Below are 20,807 nucleotides of genomic sequence, written 5' to 3'. Positions count from 1 at the left end.
CAAAATTAAAATTATAAATACATACATTTTAAACACCAACAATAGATCACATAGCGCCTATTTTTTTGATTTAACAACTAAATTATAATATAGTAAAAATATTATAGACTACTAATTAACTGTTACTAAAAATACTATATATTACCAACTATGTATAGTATTTTTAATACCTATTTAGAGGTAGCAGCCGTTTTAGTAACTTAACGTATGCGGCTTCTTGCACCATCTAAACCCGCATGAAAAAAATTAGGTTATGACCTTTGTCATGTCAAATGCTTGACATATTTCTTATTGCATTGGCGGAGTGACTTGAAATTTCATATTATCAGTGGCGGTTTATAATAATAAAAATTAATTTTATGAAATTCTAAAGATGTTGACGTAATAAAAAAAATATAAAAGAAGCGCACTAATTTTAAAAATATTGTTTTATTAACTAGATACCGAGTTTTCTTAAAAAAATACCTATATTATTTAAGATCTCGATTTAAGGCTTATACTTATGCTTAATGTAGTAAACTATATTCAAAACATACCATTATTAGACCATACCATTTCGATTGCATTAAAATGGCAATGGTAGGGTGGTAGCCTGAGAACACAATGACCATGCTCGGCAGCGTATTTATCTAAATGATAATTTTTTTCCGGAAAAACTTGCTTTTCAATTATATTCCAAACAGCATCCTTTAAAATGTGATCTGGAAAAGGAATATTCTTCTTTTTGAGCCATTCTAACATGCGTGTTTTGCTCTAACTTTTTCTTGGGATTTCTTCATCCAGGCGACTGTGGTACGTTGCGTTATCCATTATAATTAACGATGGTTCTTCCAAGTTTACAATTAGTTGCTTTTTAAACCAGTTTTCAAAATTTTCGGTGTTCATGTTGTCATGGTAATTACCTGTTTTTTTATTGCATTTAAAAATTAGCGATGCATTTACCACAAAACCATTTTTATTACCGGCATGAACAATTACATATCGCGTCCCACTTCCAGTTTTTTTTAAATCACTGTGTTTAGTACCATCTTGCCACATTCTTCTATCCCCGCTTTTACTAAAAATCCATGTCTCATCCAGAAAAACAGGTGTAAAAAGCTTTTCACTTTTAGCAGCATGGTATTTGTTCAAAAATAATATTCTTTTTAATCTGATTCCAGGCATTTCCAATAACTGTTTTCTTCCATCCCGTTTTTTGAAATGAAAACCCATTTTTTTAATTCCCAAATATAACGAACTTTTGGAAATCTTAGTTTCTGGAGACTCTTAGAGTTTCTACTGTGATTTTATCCTTTCGCGCATACATTTTGTAAATTACTTCCCTCAAACAATGTAGGGTTTTCTTTGTAATTCGGATTTTGCTCCGGGAAACGCTTGCAGACATATTTCTTCTAAATTCGAAATCTGTAGCTCTGTTTGGTTTTTCTAGATTATATAATGTGCATTCTGGGACTTTTAGTGCTTCGGACGCTTTTTGAATTGCCTTAAATCGAGATCCTAAATCGTTTTGAAAACGGTAACGTTATTCAAGCGCAAAAATAGTTTACTACAATATAAGCATAAGTTTTTTGGATTCATCATTTTATCGCATTTTTTATATCTTATTTTGCGTTATGACATTAACATGAAACGTAACTTCAAAAACGTGACATCTAACAAATTATTAGTAATCGACGTTCATTTTTGTTGGTAATTTTTTGTTTCAACTGATTTATTAATAATAAATAAGGATGGTGTTATTCTAAATGGGTATTAAAAATACTATACTTACTTATTTATGATTAAACTATTTTTTTTATTTGGTTTATAAATTATTATTTCTAAAATGTCAAAATGACTTTAATAAAAAAGTTTAGTATCTAACATGAAAATGATGATCGACTGTAAGTATCAGAATGCACAAACTAATAAAAACACAAACTATAAACACAAATCACTGAACTTTCCGACAAATCAGGAATATCTGAATTAATAATTATTTAAATAATGATTTAAAAATAACTTGACGGATCACCAACATTTTGTCAACTAGACAAAAACTAGACCATAGACAGTAGTTAACATAGAGACTGTCATGTCATCTTCATAATATAAATTAGAAACCTGTACTTTAATGTCTTTTGCGCCGTCTGGCGATGCGGAAGAAACTAAATTTGTAGTTCTATAAAATTACCATTGAGTGTCTAGAGCATGATAATCATTTATTTGATAATATTATGATTGGCGCTATGACAACGACAATATTTTTTGAGAATTTGATAATAATATGACAATGGCCGTTGGAAACTATGGAAACTACAAAAAAATTCTGATTTAACGCCATCTGGCAATAACTAGTAGCAACTTCTTAACCTAAAAATTAATTGCACTACCACCTAGTGGCTAGGGCTGGAACTATTTTATTTGAGATTTCCGTGGAAACGGTGGAACCGCTTTTGCTATTTCACCTTCCCACCCCTGATATTGACGCAAAACTGACAACTAAAGAGACGCTTTATTTATTTGTCAAAAAAACATTTCTTGTAATTGCTGTAACCATAGATAAATGCAACAAGTTTAGATTGGAAAGTCCGTAAAAATTTTAGGTCGCGAAATTATTTTGGGTCGCGACCGTTATACGCGATCTGGCGCTGCTATAGCGGTCGCTAAGAACAACGGCAAACAAAAACAGAAATAATTTTCTATTGTCAAAGTCAGAATCTTCAAAAATCATAATAATCTTTCAAAACCTAAACCGCTCTCATTAAAGAAATTCCGAAAAGTGTTTATAGCGTCCATTTTCAAAGTAATATTGCTATCTTGTGAGTTTAATTCAAGTTTTATTTACTCCAACCGATGATAATTGTGAAAAAGCGGCATTAAAGACTTAAAAAGCTGTGCTGTGAACTGTGAACTGCAAAAACCATCGTGGATCGTGGCATAACGTCGGTTTCCAATGTTTCATAGGTATTTCATACATGCGTCCTTATATAAAATAAAGTTTCTTGTATGCAACACATTGTATTTTATTTATAAAATTAAACGAAAATAATAATAAATTTGAATAAAGAATATTTGGCGATATAATTCCGGAAAAAGCCGAACCGCTCCGAAATTTTTAAAAGTTTTGGGTCGCGACCGTTGCAAGATAAGCGCCAAATAGTGTTTACATTGTCCTTATGGGCACTTTCCAATCTAAACTTGTTTCATTTATCTATGGCTGTAACCTACTATCACTTGGTGAGACACAGAGTTGGAGGATTCTTTTTTCTTTGCCTAGTTTGTTTAGATTCTCTACGCAATCATTGTACACATATTACATACACAAATTACATCATACACAAATTACATAGAAACCAACGCCAACCCAGCACAATATTTTTTCTACTCGTAATAAATTCCTTGAAATAATAATTTCTGAATATTTTTTAAAACGTAACTCGCTATAGAAAAAAATATTGTTTTATACACGACGATAAAATTGCATTATCGTCTTATATAAAAAATAACTATAAATTATTTGATTCTTAACGTTTTACCTGTCAGTTTCGGGTGTAAGGTAAGATGAAACATGCGTTAAGAGCCATTCGTAACCTTTTAACGGTTTAAAACTCTCGAAGAAATTTCTCAGAACTTACAACCGAGAAAAATCAAAGATTTTCGTTATTTGTCACGCAAGTAACTCTTGTTTCTTGGATTTATACCAAAATGGCTGACCGAAATTATATTTTATATGATTTTTCCTAAACTGATATGAACCCAAGTCGGCCTAAATTTTGATCCTGACATTAGTGAATTAATGTATATTTTCTTTTTGGTTGCAGATCCCTCCATGTCCTCGAAACGTCGCTGCGCCTCCCCTCACCAGGGAAACGACCTTCGGCGGCCCCTCCCCCCCGACGACGCAGCCGCAGTTCACCAGGTCCCCCCAGCACCATGCGGGCGCGGTGGTCGGGAGGACGGTGCCACCCGACCTATACTACCCCTACGACTACGACACGTGCTCGTGCAGCTCAGGTAGCGACAGTGTCAGGTACGAACCAAGCAGCAATCAAATTATTTAGTTAGATGAATATATCTACGTATATTCCTTATTGGTGGAAAAGTTAGAAGTAAAATGTTCATCTCTCCAAAAAAATCCTTTATGGGTATTTCGCCACTGCACTGCAAGAAAATCTACAAAATAAAATAGTTATTTTTTGTAAACACTTCTGGCGTTAAACCTAAACGGACACTGCTTGTCAGAAGTTATGTTTACAGTTATACAAATTTGCCTAACAAAGAAAAAAATGCTTAACGTTTCGGAAAGTTTATCTCTTTCCGTCGTCCGAAGCAAAAAAAATACAAAGAAAAAAACTATTTAAAATATTTAAATTCAACTATTCGAGAACATTTACTTTTTTAAAACAGATACGTCTACAAGAAACCGTTGACGTTCTGTTAAAAGCAGGGGCGGATACAGGAATTTATTTTAGGGGGGGGGCCAAAATAAAAAGTAATGTAGAATATGCTTTTTAGGGCGCCATTTTTAACCCAAGAGCCTAAGATTTAACCCAATTTACAGATTTTAGGGGGGGCCCGGGCCCCATGGCCCCCCCCTCTGTATCCGCCACTGGTTAAAAGGACATTATGTCAAGTTAAACTTCAAAATTAGCAATTACTACCTGATAACAATTACTTAATAAGGTAAAACCAAAAAGCCCCAAACTTTCTGTATGATTATTTTTAAATTTTACGTATGTTTATTTATGTTATGTTCTTTAGAATCAAAGAAGCGATTGCCATACATTACTAATATCTCCAGATGCATGAGCAATACATTTATTTTTATTAGATTGAATTAAAAAAGGCTATCTTTCTTTTTGAGGCTATCGCTTCTTTCATTATAATTTTGGCGTTATTAAAATTTATTCTGTACCCTGTGTCCCATGAATGCTGACAAATCTTAGATTTGTGAAAATCTCCCTTTCTTAAATAATCTTTATGTTCTTTAATTCGAACCTTTAAGGGTCTAGATGTTTCACCAATGTAAAATTTATCGCATTCACATGGTATTTGTTATATTACATTTTTTGTTTGTTGTTCTGTATTCATTGGTTTAGTATGTGATGAATACAGAACAACACAATGCTAAACCTAACCTAACATCCATAACCATTTTTATTACAAAGAAAATCATTAAATTCAAAGTTTTTATTTCAAATCAGAAAAAAGTATGAGAATTAAAAATACGGCTTCTGCGGCACATTATGCAGCGTTTGACTGACATTTTAATCGACTGCTTTATCATGGTGGCCGAGAAAATATCGCAGTTCGCTTCAAAGTGAGAGAATATATCAAATGTTTCTTTGTACTTGTCAGATTTTCGCGGCATTTGATCACAAAGTGAAAAAAGAACGCTTTGCGATTTCAATCTGTTTTACATGAATTTTAATAAACGTTTGCTGGAATAGGAACTTCGAACTAAATCAGTATTAGAAGATTATTTTTCGCATTTTTAAGGCGTAGTAGTCAAAATATTTTTTTTGCAAATATGTTTCCGTATTGTAACGGTAAATTTTAAATTATGTCTTTATTTTCGAGAAAATTTAGTCCAAACTTTAGGAATATTTTGTTGATGTTTGACTATCAAAATCTTAAAAATAAAGAAGTTGTATAAAACTGTGATAAAATACGGATATAGTATAATCCTTTATCTTTAATTTCCTTCTTCATTTGTGTAAAAATACCTAGCCAGTTTTACATAAAACGTTAAATGGCGAACGCTTATTTTGCTACTTTTTCGGACTAGTGAAACATCTTATTCAAGGAGATGTGAATAATAAATGTAACAATAGGCTCTTTCACAAAAAATAAAATACCCAATTCAAGGACAAAATCTGAAATAGAAGACTATTTTCAGTATATTTATCCAAAAAAAAATAGTTCCATGACATTGAATAATTTTTTTATAGGCCATCAAAATTGCTTTTATTTGAAATAATTTTAAAGTGCCAATTGATGACGTATGAAAAATACGCCCAATCACATTGCAGAACCGTCCTCGTGCGCCAGCCAACAACTGGCAACATTGCGATTTGATTTGACCAGCACCACCTCAACTCAAGGCCAATCAACATGATATGGGCAAGGCAAATATGGCGGCGAATGCAGCGCATTATTAAATTGTTTACTTTTAACCTGAAAAGCCGGTAGTGGTTTCTCGTTTCGATTGCATACCAGAAATAATTAATTATCTCTAGTTTGTTGTGCTTCTGCAACACGTTTGTTTAGTTCTTAGTGTTCAGTGCATGGTGTGATCAGAAAATTGTGATAAAATAACAGTGTAATAAAAATCCAAACAAGACATTCCACATAGGGAACGTCAAACTTTTGTGCTTGTCGTACTCCTCTATTATTAATTATTTTAAGGTAAGAACTAGAAGTATTTATCAAGATATTACACCTAAATGAGTAAAAAGCCTTCGCCGCCAGTCTGCATAGCACTTTATAATGGTTACTTACAATAATCAAAAGATAGGTATTAAAGGGTAGGTATTAACATTTTATTGTAGCATGCCTTTTACATGCTCTGTTCCAAATTGTCACGGGAATAGAGGGGGTCCCAATGTTTCTGCTTTTATATTCCCCAAAAATGACGAGCTTCGTAAAAAATAGTTGACAGCTATTAAAAGAGATAATTTCACTCCTACTCGTAGTTCTCGGGTAAGAAGTGCATTAAATATGCCTCAAAAAGGCCAAAGGCTAAAGCCTCTGTTACCCTAGTAAGGATGTAGTTATGGCTACTGCTTACACTTACCTCACTATAAGTAAAATATTGGAAGAAGAATCAAGCTTTTTACATCAAAAAGATCACAGAAATTGACATTGACATTTGAAAATATAAATGGCCTGGATGTAAGTCTTTTTTTAGGTCACAATTGCCCCTCACATACGTCAGAATTTATTATTAAATGCATCTTGTTCAGAATATCCAATATTTTATTGAAGAACTATGCAAAAAAAGGAATGGCGTCTTTACCACAAAGACAATGCCCTATGTAAAGAGAAACAGTAAAGAAAACTAAGCTAAGCGTAAGTTTTACTTACGAACCCCCAAAAAGGTATTTAGTTTTTTTTTCTATATAAAATCTTGAAACACATAATATATTTTTTATTTATCCTCACCTATTATAGTTTAAATTTATTCCCATTTGTGTAATGCTGCAAAACATAGAAAAAAATATTCCATATTTTTTGACCAAAGCCAGTGTAGTTTATAATTCCAAGAGCATTTACCAAGGCTTTTACAAAGACAAGTAACTTCCTATACTGTCCATAGTAGTATATATTTATCAAACGTTCAGTAAATTCTAAACTATGGTAGGTAAGTGTTTGCAATTGAATATTTAGTTTATATTGCTATTTTCTGTCATATATTTCTGGTTATTTCTTTTTCCGATGATTTTGAACACCCTATATATGCTACCTCAAGTTTGAATATTTTATCACTACCTATTTTCTGAGAAAGCAGACCTTTTTATAAAAAGTAACTAACTGATGTTTTCATAAAAGTAATAATACAAAATTCCATACTTATGTGGAGAACTTTAGACTCCCTGTATATTAAAAAATTAGTGAAATATTACGTAATCTAACCCGACATTTGTGTGAAAAATGGCTATTTGGAAATAAAACAGGTTTTAAAATACGCGCTAAATAAAGCACTTCTATCTCCGCCATATTGGAAAAGGTTGAATAGCCTTGTGTGGAGGTGGTGGTGGGTCAGCCTGGTTGCCCGGCCGCCGCCGTGTTGCCGCTTTTCTACATGCCAAGTGCGGATTTTTATTCCGGGATTTTTTGTTTTATTTATTTTCTTAAGAACGACTTCAAATTTTTCGAAAGTGAGATAGCAGAAAATTCCAGAATTAATTGCTTTATTCAATTATGCTATGCTTCATTAGTTTTTACTTTATCTATAAGGTGTTCTTTCTTGCAGAACCAATCTACGGGGCCCTTGGTGCGTCTGTCTCGTGGTCTGCGTAGTGGTAGCAACCCTCACTGCCGGTTTAGGACTGCCCTTAGCCTTAGGATCCCATCGAAGTGAAAACCCCTCTACTGAAGACCGTCTTCAACAGGTAAATCTTTAGGATATACAGATAGGTCACCGCAGAAGCGAGGTCTGGATTTTAACGTAGGTATAAGACAGCGATGAGTCAGCTTAATGAAAAATAAAATGTATTTAAAAGAAAAAAAGTTGGGTTGATACATTTTTTCTATGATATATTGCCAGATTTTGCAGTAAAATTTTAAACCGCCCAAGTAGACTTATACAGCAAATGTTGCATCTAGGGTTGGATCTTTAATTTTCACAATTAGTTACTCATTTTCCTACAGCTGTAATAGATTCTTAATACGTCGCGGTATCAGAAATACGTTGTATCGCTGGGGAAAAGCTACAAAATAATAATAATAGTTATAGATGTCAGCTTAGTAACTAAAGTCAAAATAGACAGCTGTATAAAATTTATTTCTATGGTATTTGTAAAGGGTGACTGCAGATATTTTATTCCAAGTTTTCAAGCAACTGTCTAACAGAATTGAGCATTATTAAATAGCTTAGACATATTTCATACAATTAAAACAATTCATTTGTAATGATGATGATAAAGCAAAGCAAGAATTTCCATTAACATATAAACTGGATAACATTTTCTCACATTTATGTCAGCATGAGAAAAAACATTATGGCGATATTATTATATTTTGGTAGTTACTAAATATGAAAGATAAAAATCATTTTCACCCCATTTCACCTCCTTAGGGGTAGATTTGAAAAAAAGTACTGCGATAACTAAAGAGATATAAAAAGGTACTTAAATAGAGAGCCTTATTTAAGTACCGTGAAGTGGGGTGACTTTGCCCAATTCTGAATTTTAAATCGTGTTTATTTCAAAAATTGTTGTATTTTCTCAAATGCGCATGGTCTATGCTATAAGTGGTAATAAGGACAACACAACAATAATACGCTTTTTTGTTTATTAAACAAATATATATATAAAAAAAGTAAAAAACTGGATGAGCAAAGTTAGTTGCTTATATGGGGTGTCTTTGCCCTCTTCCTTATTCTTATTGATAGACCAAAGCCACCCCGTTTAAAAGCATAATTACGTAAAATATGCTTCCCTCAATATTATAACGAACTTCTGCATAATACCTACCTCAATATAGCGTGGTTAACTATTGCAGCCACGTAGAAGTTTGAAACGCACAAAATAGGCTTTAAAAACAGATTTGGCTTCACAGCACTGTAAATGCTACATCGCAACTGACGGCAAGCGTTTAGCGACGTTCCGAGACGTGGGGCGCCTCCACCTATAATTTACCGATGACACATAACGCGTTCTTTTCAAGTAGTGGCTACGGCTACGTCTCACATATTTTCGGACGGAATTTGGCAAAGTCACCCCAAGAGGCAAAGTCACCCCATTTCACGGTACCTCTTTGTAAACCACGTTTTTTGTTGCATTTTCTGGCTGTAAAATAGCCAAGTTATTACGCGAACTTACTCTAGAGCACGCGAAAAAAACAATAAATTATGCGTGTCCAAGCGTTTTCCCGAAAGACTAACCGTTTTTTTAATAACAAATATTGTAATATTTGAGGGGCTTTATCACCCTCTTGGAATTTGAGATTTGAGAAACCCCTCCTTATCGAACCTCTACACCTCACAGTCAATCAGTTTGCCAAAAATCAGCTTTAAACGTCAAGTAGTTTAAGCAGAATCGTGATTACTCAAACTTGTTTTGATTACTCAAAACAACAAAATAAAATATACGTGTTTAAGCGTTTTTTCGGAAACTTGACAGTAATGATCGAAATAAAAAATATTGTAATATTTGAGGGGTGGTTTCACTCCCTTGGAACTGAAATTTCGAAAAATCCCTTCTTATCGAACCTCTACACCCTAGAATCAACCTGTATGGCAAAATTGAGCTTCGTACGTTGAGTGGTTCAATCAGTGAATCAGTCACTTAAGGATTTTATATATTAGTATAGATTTTGAACGGGAAAGTTTATGTCCCGTAAGTGCTGTTCAGGAGGTGAGTTTTGTTGATGTAAATAATAACTGTTTGTATATTTATAATTAATTTATTTTTGTTTTCTAAAATATTTTGATTAAAAGAAAATATGTAAAAGTGGGCAACGCTGTACAGGTCAAGCTTATTCACGTGACTAAAAGTTGATTTGATATGAACTATACATATGTATGTAATTCTATAAAGCCGGAATATTCTTTTGATATTAACGTACACTCTGTAAGCACGCTTTGTAGTAACATAATCAATTTTTTCTTCGTGGGAAAGCTTGAAGAAATCGTTCTTCTGTGATGATATTTTATTAGTCAGGGTTGAACGCGTTAAAAATATCTTGTTAACAAAGAAAACCACCAGACCAGAACAAGCAATACCCTGTAAATAAATATTTTCCAGGTAAGGAGATTACTGAAAAATTCTCCCCTGATCGACGGTCACAACGACCTCCCCTGGAACTTGCGGAAATTCCTCCACAACAAGCTCAACGACCTCAACCTGAGCAGAATCAGTGATGAAGACCCGTGGTCAACCAGCAAATGGTCGCATACTGACCTACCAAAGTAAGAAAATGTTCCTTCTATCACCCTAGATCATATACCGGGTGTTGCATCTTCGGACGGGACATAGGAAATCCCATGTAAATTTTAATGGGGTCAATTATTGGCTTCCCTAATTATTTTAGAGAATAATTCTATTTAGATTTATTGGAGAGCACTAAAACCCACATTCAAAAGAATAACCTTATATATTTTTGATTAGCTCGTTTACGAGTTATCGCCGATTTCTTTTTAAATATTTCTCCTTTCTTATGGCCCTGTATTTACTTATCAGCACCAGTCAAGGTAAAAGATAACTGTCAAATGAAGTTGTCATTTCAGAAATTTATCTATTTAGTGCTTTTTTATTATTATTAAAAACTCATACCTACATCGAAAATATTAGCCATGAATTACACTACCGAAGAAAAAGTATTGATGATTAAATGATATTATCAAGGAAATAGTTATCAAAAGGTGTTGGACATGTTTGCTGCTCTGTATCCGAATAGACCGATACCTGGAAAATCTACAATCGCAAGGAATATCCAGAGATTTGAGACCAAAGGTACCCTAATAAATAACTGCAGATGTGAAGCAAGGCAGGAACAAAGAGAAGATGCAAGAAATGATACCGACTTGGAAGTTTTATTGAGCGTGGAATAGAACGATGGAAAGATCAGCACAAGGAAACTTGAGGATGAAATAGGAATAGATCACACTACAGCGTTTCGAATTTTGAAACGACATAAATACTATTCCTTCAAATATGAAAAGCACCAAGAGCTACGAGATGGGGACGAAATACGGCGGCAGGCGTTTTGTTTTGATATGATGAAAAGAGCAAACACGGATAGGGAATTTTTAAAAAACATATGTTTCACTGAAGAATGCACGTTTACCTTAAGTAATGAACCCAATGTTCAAAATTATCGATATTGAAACAAAGTAAATTAACACAGGTTTGTCGAAACAAGGACGCAATATCCACAGAAAGTAAATGTTTGGGCAGGGATATTCGGACACAATTTTATCGGGCCATTATTTCTTACGCGAAATTTAAATGCAGAATATTATTTGGTTGTGCTTTACATGATGCCGCTAAGGAAAATCAGGAAGTTTGGTACCAAATGGATGGCTGCCCGGCACATAGTACCCTGGCTGTTCGGGAATATTTAGACAATAGTTTTAACGGAAACGTTATTGGCCTAAATCATACAGTAAATTGACCAGCAAGGTCTCCTGATATTTCGCCAAATGATTTCTTTCTCTGGGGCCATTTAAAAAACAGGGTATACAAGAAAAAATACCCAACTCTAGACGAGTTAAAAATGATATTTCTGCCGAATGCAATAGAATTTCAGTTTACCAACTAGCGATGGTAAGAAGAGAATTTTATGATCGCCTGGGTTATTGTCTAGCAGTCGATGGAGGAATATTTGAACATCTTCTTAAATCCTAAAGTTCTAACAATTTAATAGTACCTAAATTAATAAGTTATTGAATATTGTAATAATACTATAATTAACCTTGTAATTGATTACTTTATTTTACTTTAACTCATATTAATTTTTATTTATAAATACATCTTTAAGATTTCCGATGTAGGAATGAGTTTTCAATAATAATAATGCACTAAATAGGTAAATTTATGAAATGACAACTTCATTTGACAGTTATCTTTTACCTTGACTGGGGCTTATAAGCAAATACAGGAGTTTATCATCATCTGCTGATGATGCTAACATGGTTAGCATCATCGGACGCGCGTCCAGTGTAAAAGTAAAAGTGTTTTGGTGTATTGTGGTGATTTAGTGTTTTTATTTTGCTAAATACAGTGCCATAAGAAAGGAGAAATATTTAGAAAGAAATCGGCGACAACTCGTAAACGAGCTAATCAAAAATATCTAAAGTTATTCTTTTGAATGTGAGCTTTAGTGCTCTTCAATAAACCTAAATCTAATTATTCTCTAAAATAATTAGGGAAGCCAATAATTGACCCATTAAAATTTACATGGGATTTCCTATGTCCCGTCCGACGATGCAACACCCGGTATATGATCTAGGTCTAGCACATACTTAAAATCTAGGGATATAATCGTAGATTACACAATAAACTTACGTAGATATACCAACACCACAAAATCCTCTCATAACTGTTGTTCCAGGTTGGTGGAGGGAGGATTGGGCGGCCAGTTCTGGTCCGCCTACGTGCCTTGCAAAGCGCAGCACCGCGACGCAGTGCAGATCACGCTGGAACAGATCGACGCGGTGGAGCGGCTGGTGGAGCGCGAGAAGGACTACATGCGCATGGTCAGGAGCGCGGAGGAGATCAGGAGCGCGCATCGCGACGGCAAGATAGCCTCGCTCATCGGCGTAGAAGGTAGGAACGGGTAAAACAGCGTGCACAAAAAATTCTAATCTATATGGGGAGGTTAGAAAGTAATAGTGATTATAAGTAGTGGTAGCGGATTTGTGTCGAACAGCATTTTTTTACGCGGATACACTCTATACAGGGCGCGTAGTTAAAATTAAGTAAAAAAGTTCGTATAAATGTATGTCCTAAAATGCTTAGTTTCGGACATACAGAGTGTGGAAGTTTCCTTTTTTATTTCGATTTTTTCCAAATAATTTATGAAGTAACGCCAATATTTGGATCAAAATTGGTGTAATGGGAGTAATGGGAGTTTTTTGATATGATAAATTTGATTTTGATGTCAATATAACTCCCATTTGTAGGGGGCGCCACCTACATGTATTTTTACTGTTTTGAAGAGTAATAACTTTTCGTCCGTACCTGTATAAAACAACCGAGTGAAAAAAGATACATTTCCGTGACTTTTCATGTAAAAAACATCTTGGTACAAATCGCTACGAGCAACCGTTCTCGAGATATTTAGAATGGAATTAGTCAATACATATCATTATTGACAAAAAATTAACACACGTTAAGTAGATAGTTGTTTGGTTGAAATAAATAAATTAGTGAAAATTTTCAATTCTGCGAAAATATGATGATAACACAATTTTTGTTGAACTTTTTACACAAAAACATTCAAATTTATGATTTCAGTCTATATAATAACTATACAGAGAAGACCAGGCTACTAGTAACATAGCAAGTTGCCGGACGAATTTACGTTTACCCGATTTGCGTTCGTACTCGAGATTCACTGCCGGCTCGTCGGCTGGTCAGGCAGTACGCAGTTGCAGTTGTGCTTGGATGGATCGGTCGTGACCATAGACTTAAAATAAAATATAGACTGAGCATCTCATTCATAAATAGCTGGAACATGCGGTCAGACACTGTCTTGTTATTGTTGTGTTATTGTTTTAGGTTATAACGAGTGCGACACGAGCGATAGATAGGTTGTCTCTGTCGTAACGGTCGTTCCCTGACGACTCTGCCGAGAAACAAACACTGTCTTTCGTTTCTCAAGTACACCTGAACTCTCCGTATCATAGCCGGGTAATTTTTTTATTTTAATGAAGCTATAAGTAAATTAAAAATATATCGTATTTAAACGTTTTTATATTTTATTAAGATTTAGGACAGGTTTTTTACATAAAAGTTTAGAAAAAACGTCTTAGAGTCCGAAAAGGATAAACATAATAAAATACACGTTATAGAAGAAATTTTATAATCGAAATTACGTAATTTTTGAAATTAATAATAAATTATTAATTTTAGTCAAACATTTACAACCCCTAATATTAATCAAAACCGGATCTATTCCACAGATATAATAGAATCGGCGACAGGGAGAGAAAAAAAAATGATTGTTGTAATTTTTTTTCTAGTTAAGTGATGTCTTATTATGTAAATTAGAGAAAACATAAATCTGTTCCATTAAAGCAAGGAAGGTGATAGGAAGTGGATAAAATAAAAACTACATTTATTTAACTCGGTACTGTCTTTATTATACCGGGTGCGGCTCAAAAGTGGCTCATCCCCATAATTTTTTTATATTTTCAAATAAAAAAACAAGATTTAGTATGTTAGTATATGAAATAAATTAGGATTGATTGACGCATTCAATTGTTTTTGGTCACTTCCTGTGTCACCGGAAATGACTATAACTTTTAATTTTTAAACGGCACCCTCGGTATATTTCTACTTTATTCGATAGAAAATGACACTCTGAATAGAATGAAATATCATATGTCAACTTTTGACATTTTCGCATATGGTTTAATTGTAATTGTAACACGCGGTTCATAACGACAATTTGACTCGAAATACCAAGTGTGTGGTATCAATATATTCATAAAAAAATGCTTTTTCCAAATATGCTAATGAGTCACCCTTGTTCCATTTGAAAAATTGACATATGTATGATTAAAAATACGATTTGTACATCTTTTTAACCGGCCTAGACAAGACACGAAACCTATTAGACGATCAAAACTATTTTTCCAAGGCCCCTTGATTAAAATTTAGTGTTTTTAACAACACCGTGGCACCCTGGATTGAAATTTAAAATACGATTTGTTTTTAAGCGACAATGTCAAAAGTTGTCATATGATATGTCATTCTATTCAGAGTGTCATTTTTTATCGAATAAAGTAGCAATATACGGAGGGTGCCTTTAAAAATCAAAAGATATAATCATTTCGGTGAAACAGGAAGAGACCAAAAACAATTGAATACGTCAATAAATCCTAATTTATGCCATATACCTACTAACATACAAATCTGTTTTTTTTTATCTGAAAAAATAAAAAAGTTATAGGGGTGAGCCACTTTTGAGACGCCCCCCCCCTCCCCCGGTTATTATATTTATTATTATTTCTAGAAAAATACCATAAAATATATTATTATATTTATTATAATAATAAAATGACTACAAATACCGTATGATCGAAAAAAACCGCGTCTACTTGGACAGTAAATGACGATCGACGACATTTCCCATATAAATTTACATGAAATGACAGCGTTCTTCATTTCATAGCCATTCCTGACGCGTTATAGGGGTGAGCCACTTTTGAGACGCCCCCCCCCCTCCCCCGGTTATTATATTTATTATTATTTCTAGAAAAATACCATAAAATATATTATTATATTTATTATAATAATAAAATGACTACAAATACCGTATGATCGAAAAAAACCGCGTCTACTTGGACAGTAAATGACGATCGACGACATTTCCCATATAAATTTACATGAAATGACAGCGTTCTTCATTTCATAGCCATTCCTGACGCGTTATAGGGGTGAGCCACTTTTGAGACGACCCGGTATATTAAAAAGTATTGTTTCATAATGTAATATCATTTTAAAATTCTTGTATGTTATTTTAGATTCTGAAGATAATTTTAGAATAAACCGGAATATATTTTTAATAAAAACATTATTAATTATTAACAGGGTTATAATTATGATTTTGTTACAATGTAAGTAAGTAAATAATGTAAGAGAAAAAATTCAGATTTTACATTTTACTAAAAGATTATCTAAATAATCGCCTTTCTACAACAACGCCACTGACTCCTAATGGGTAAATTGAGAGTTGCCTACCGGTCGAAAGTCGTTTCAAGACTTAAATGCATTATTTAAGTCAAATTTCTTGTAAATTTGGCACTGGCGAACCATATTTGATAGTTCTTGAACAGAAAAAAGTCAATAAAATAAACACTTAAGGACTACAAGCTAAGAAAATGCGTTAATACAGCCGGGGAGATAGCGGCAACAAAGCTTTACCGCAATACGTGCGACACGTACTACAAGGTAATAAATGAATGAATAGGCTCCCTCGCCTCTAATCGGTGTTGTCATATTGTAAAGAACTTATCCTTATTAAACAGTATCCGACTTATAATTTAGTAGTATAAGGACTATTTAATACATCTATGGAATATTTAAACCTACTTTTATTAAACTGTAGTATTAATATCTCAATATATGTGTATAACAAGAAAAAAAATATTGATAATATTAAAGACGTGACAACATAGGCTGGATGAGGAAGGCTCGGTCGACTGTACCCAGAAGTAAACATGTGTACAAAAAAGGTTGTTTGTCCGCGTTGAGATGTAAATAGTGTAGTCTATATTTTATTTTAAGTCTATGGTCGTGACAGACTAGGAATACGACGCGAGGAGTGCCGAGTATTTATTATTTTCATTTTAAGTGTTTCCCTACACTTAAGGTAACATTTAAAATAAAAATACTTAAATATTTATTATTTGAGTAAACACACAAGCCAAAACTAAAAATAAATAAATTCTCTAAACCCCCCAAAAAAAAACTAAAATATTACTCTAAATAAAAAAAAGTTATAACAAGTGTTCAAAAAGACCATCTTCTTGTGCTAGACAGAAGCCTAGGCGGTCGTAAAATCCCCGTCTGATTGGCTTACATATTAGGGCTAATAGTTTGGAAAGCCTCTCGTATTTTTACTTGAAGCTCATCCAGATTATTAGCCCTTTTATGACCATACACTTTGAATTTTACATAACCCCACAAAAAGAAATCATTGGGAGAAAGATCTGGTGATCTAGCGGGGCAGAAAATAGATCCATGTCCACTAATTAAACGGTTGGGAAAAGTATTGTTCAAATATTCTTGAACAATACGGGCATTGTGGGCAGGGCAACCACCTCAGCAATTTGATTACTTGAAAACGTGGGATTTTGATCCGCCGTAGCACAAATGAACACTTGCTTTAACTCCTGTTCTTCATAAATCAACACATTAGCCTTTTGGTGTTTTTTTTGGGGACACGCACCCATGTGTTTCAAAATTATTAACTCTTGATATAGTAGGTATGTAATGATGGAATTGGCCTGTTTACAAAAGTTTGTGGAAAAATTGTTTTATATCTCGATAAGACCTATTTTGGAAATACTATTTTACAATTTGAATTTTCTCACGAACTTCGTAAACATCCATTATTTTACTTAAAAAATAAATTTTACACGAGAACTGTCGCGAGAATCTATGTATTCGTTTTGGCTATTAAAACACAAATAAATACAAATTCTGAAACATTCTTATCACATATCTACCTATTTTTATTTTATCGCATTTTTTCGCCTGCTTTTTATCCGTCGGACGGGTATACGCTAATTCGTCCGGTTCTGCCTATGTTACTACTACGGTGGTCCGGTCTGTATATGTTTAATTTATGTCAATGATGATAGGTATTGATAATTTCGATTTCAAATATCTCGAGAACCATTACTCGTAGCGATTTTTACCGAGAGACCATTTTTACGTAATAAATATCGTAAATGTATATTTTTTTACTCAGTAGTTTTATACAGGTACGGACGAAAAGTTATTACTCTTCAAACCAGTTAAAAAATACGTAGATGGCGCCCTCTACAAGTAGGAGTCATATTGATATCACAATCAAATTTCTCATGTCAAAAAACTCCCAGACACCAATTTTCATCCAAATATTGACGTTACTTTATAAATTATTTAGAAAAAATCGAAATAAAAATGAAACTTTTACACCCTGTATCTCCGAAAGAAAGCATTTTAGGACATAAATTTATACGAACTTTTTTACTTGTTTTTATCTGCAGAATATGCTGCCGAAGTTTCCGGAATACAGTTCGGACCACCCTGTATTTATAAACTATAAATTTATAGTATAGAAATATATTGTATTCTCAGACGAAAATGTAATGTCTTTTAGGTGGGCATGCGCTAGGAAATAGCCTAGCGGTACTAAGATCGTTCTACAACCTGGGAGCAAGGTACCTGACCATAACCCACACCTGTGACACTTCCTGGGCTACAGGACAGGACACTGTGACCAGTGACGGACTGAGCGATTTTGGAAAGGTTGTAGTGCGTGAAATGAACCGCTTGGGAATGATAGGTAAGATACATTTCATACACAAACTGTTTTTTTGCAATATACCAGCGCTACAGCACGCTACTGTCCTATTAGTACGAGAGCTAGCAACGTCGAAAAAACAAGTATTTTAAGACGTTTGGCTCTTTGATATATCTTTTACTATGCTCTCTAGTAGTGATGGGCAAAACTGTTATTTTTAGATAACAGTTGAAACTGTTATAGTTATTTATAAAAAACAGCTTAAAATAACAGCTTAAAAATAACAGGTTTCTTTATTTTACTGCTAAATATCTGAAAGTATGAGGCGGTCACCGCCAGGCGTATTAACGCAGTTGCAAGTTGCAACAATGACGTGCTCGGTGGAATATTTCCAGGGTGTCAAAACATTTCTAAATATCGATTGTTATCTAAAATACCTCTCTAAAAACGGTGGTTGTTTACAAATAAGCGCTGTTTACAAATTGCGATATAAAAAAAGCCAAAATTCCGCCACTCGTCTATACCTATACATTCCGATCTACCTACGCCCTGCCCCTCGATCCGCGTAGATCCTGAATTGAGTAGCAGTGTACAGGGTGCATCTTACTCGACGGGCGAGAAGCTCTTAGTTATGATTTTACCATTTGCGGTCAAAAAATAGCAATATAAGAAAATGTGTAGTATATTCTTCATAAGTAAACCAACTACACACTAGAGTTCGAATTAGAAGTACACTTAAACTAGCGTGTACCCGCGACTTCGTTCGTGTCGAATTAATAATTTCTAATGGTGATGATAAAGCAAAACAAGAATTTCCATTAAAATACAGACTGGATAAAATTTTCTCATATGTGCCAAAAATAAGCTTTAAACGTCGAGCAGTTTAAACAGAATCGTGGTTAATCAATTACTCAGCTTTTTGGAACACCCTGTATGATTTTTGAAAAAATGTCAACATATGTAAAAAACAAAATAAATTATGCGTGTCCAGGCGTTTTCCCGAAAGACTAACCGTTTTTTAAATAACAAATATTGTAATATTTGAGGGGCGTTTTCACCCTGTTGGAATTTGAGATTCGAGAAAGCCCTCCTTATCGAACCTCAACCCCACAGTCAATCCGTTTGCCAAAAATCAGCTTTAAACGTCAAGCAGTTTAAGCAGAATAGTGATTACTCAATGGTCATATTTTATGAAACACCCTGTATATATTTTTTAAAAATCTGAATATATGTAAAACAACATAATAAAATATACGTGTTTTAAGAGTTTTTCCGAAAAACTCACCGGTTTTTAAATAAAAATATTCTAATATATGAGGGTAGTTTCACCCCTTAGAATTCGAGTTTCGAAAAATCCCTTCTTATCGAACCTCTACACCCTAAAGTCAATCCGTTTTCCAAAAATCAGCTTTTTACGTCAAGGGCTTTAAGCAGGATCGTGATTAATCAATCACCAGATTTTTCAAAACACCCTGTATACATTTTTAAAAATCTTAAAATATTATTCTGAAATTTTTTCAGAATAAATAAATACCTAAATATTGAAACTTAATAAGTAAGTACTGAAACATACAGCGCCATAATATCTCGACCTCCGCCCGTTATGCTCGTAACAGGTTGAAAAACAATGTACTATCTAAAATAACTGATGCGTTATTCTCCAAACTGTTTCGAACCTCCATCGACAATCGACCGATGCAGCAGCGTTCCTTTCCCACTTCGTTCCTTTCCCACTTCGTTTTACGAGCGGCCGATCTCTACCTGTCGTTATTTTATATCTGTTATGTTTTAGAAGTAGTAACGGTTGCGTTATGTTATTTATAAATAATTGTTATAAAATAACAGATAGTTAAATAACAACCCATCACTACTCTCTAGTACAGCATGCGGCCCGTCTGGCTGCCGGTAAACGTTGCGTTTCCTACTGCGCATTGAAAGAAGATCCTCTATTTTTATTAGTCCCTTAAATTCTAGTATTGAATATAAATCGAATATGTCTCCATAGCGCAGTGCGTAGAGTTTCCGACCACGAACCGATGATTCAGAGTTCGAATCCGGGTCAGGTCAAAGACTTTTTTATTTTATTTTCGTTTATACTCTGATAGTAAAGTATTAAATATTTGTTTTTTTAATTACCAGAATTATTTAATACTTTACTATCAGAATATAAACGAAAATAAAATAAAAAAGTCTTTGACCTGACCCGGATTCGAACTCTGAATCATCGGTTCGTGGTCGGAAACTCTACGCACTGTGCTATGGAGACATGTTCGATTTATATTCAATACTAGAATTTATAGGACTAAATTAAAAAAAAATATAGGATCTTCTTCCGATGCGCAGTAGTAAACGCAACGGGTATCGGCAGCCAGACGGGCCGCATGCTATTCCAGAGAGCATAGTAAAAGATATATCAAAGA

General features: G+C 33.9%; 1 protein-coding gene across 3 annotated transcripts in view; it reads left to right on the top strand.

Annotated features, from left to right (window-relative positions):
* Nucleotides 1–20,807, top strand: part of LOC115890161 (dipeptidase 1-like) — a 63,420-nt gene that overhangs the window by 26,380 nt on the left and 16,233 nt on the right. For all 3 annotated transcript variants that reach the window (XR_004051582.1, XM_030910322.1, XM_030910323.1), the window contains 5 exons: nt 3,804–4,012; nt 7,958–8,096; nt 10,452–10,615; nt 12,760–12,974; nt 18,244–18,429. Coding sequence is in view for 2 of the 3 variants with exons in the window: in XM_030910322.1 (XP_030766182.1) it covers nt 3,804–4,012; nt 7,958–8,096; nt 10,452–10,615; nt 12,760–12,974; nt 18,244–18,429 (913 nt within the window). In the remaining variant the exon portion in view is untranslated. The remainder of the gene's footprint in view (nt 1–3,803; nt 4,013–7,957; nt 8,097–10,451; nt 10,616–12,759; nt 12,975–18,243; nt 18,430–20,807) is intronic.

The sequence above is a fragment of the Sitophilus oryzae genome, unplaced genomic scaffold (assembly GCF_002938485.1).
Source record: "Sitophilus oryzae breed Bouriz unplaced genomic scaffold, Soryzae_2.0 scaffold_85_pilon_pilon, whole genome shotgun sequence".
In the NCBI taxonomy this organism is placed as follows: Eukaryota; Metazoa; Arthropoda; class Insecta; order Coleoptera; family Curculionidae; genus Sitophilus; species Sitophilus oryzae.
Note: the sequence above shows the minus strand (reverse complement) of the source record. Positions and strands in the feature narration are given on the sequence as shown.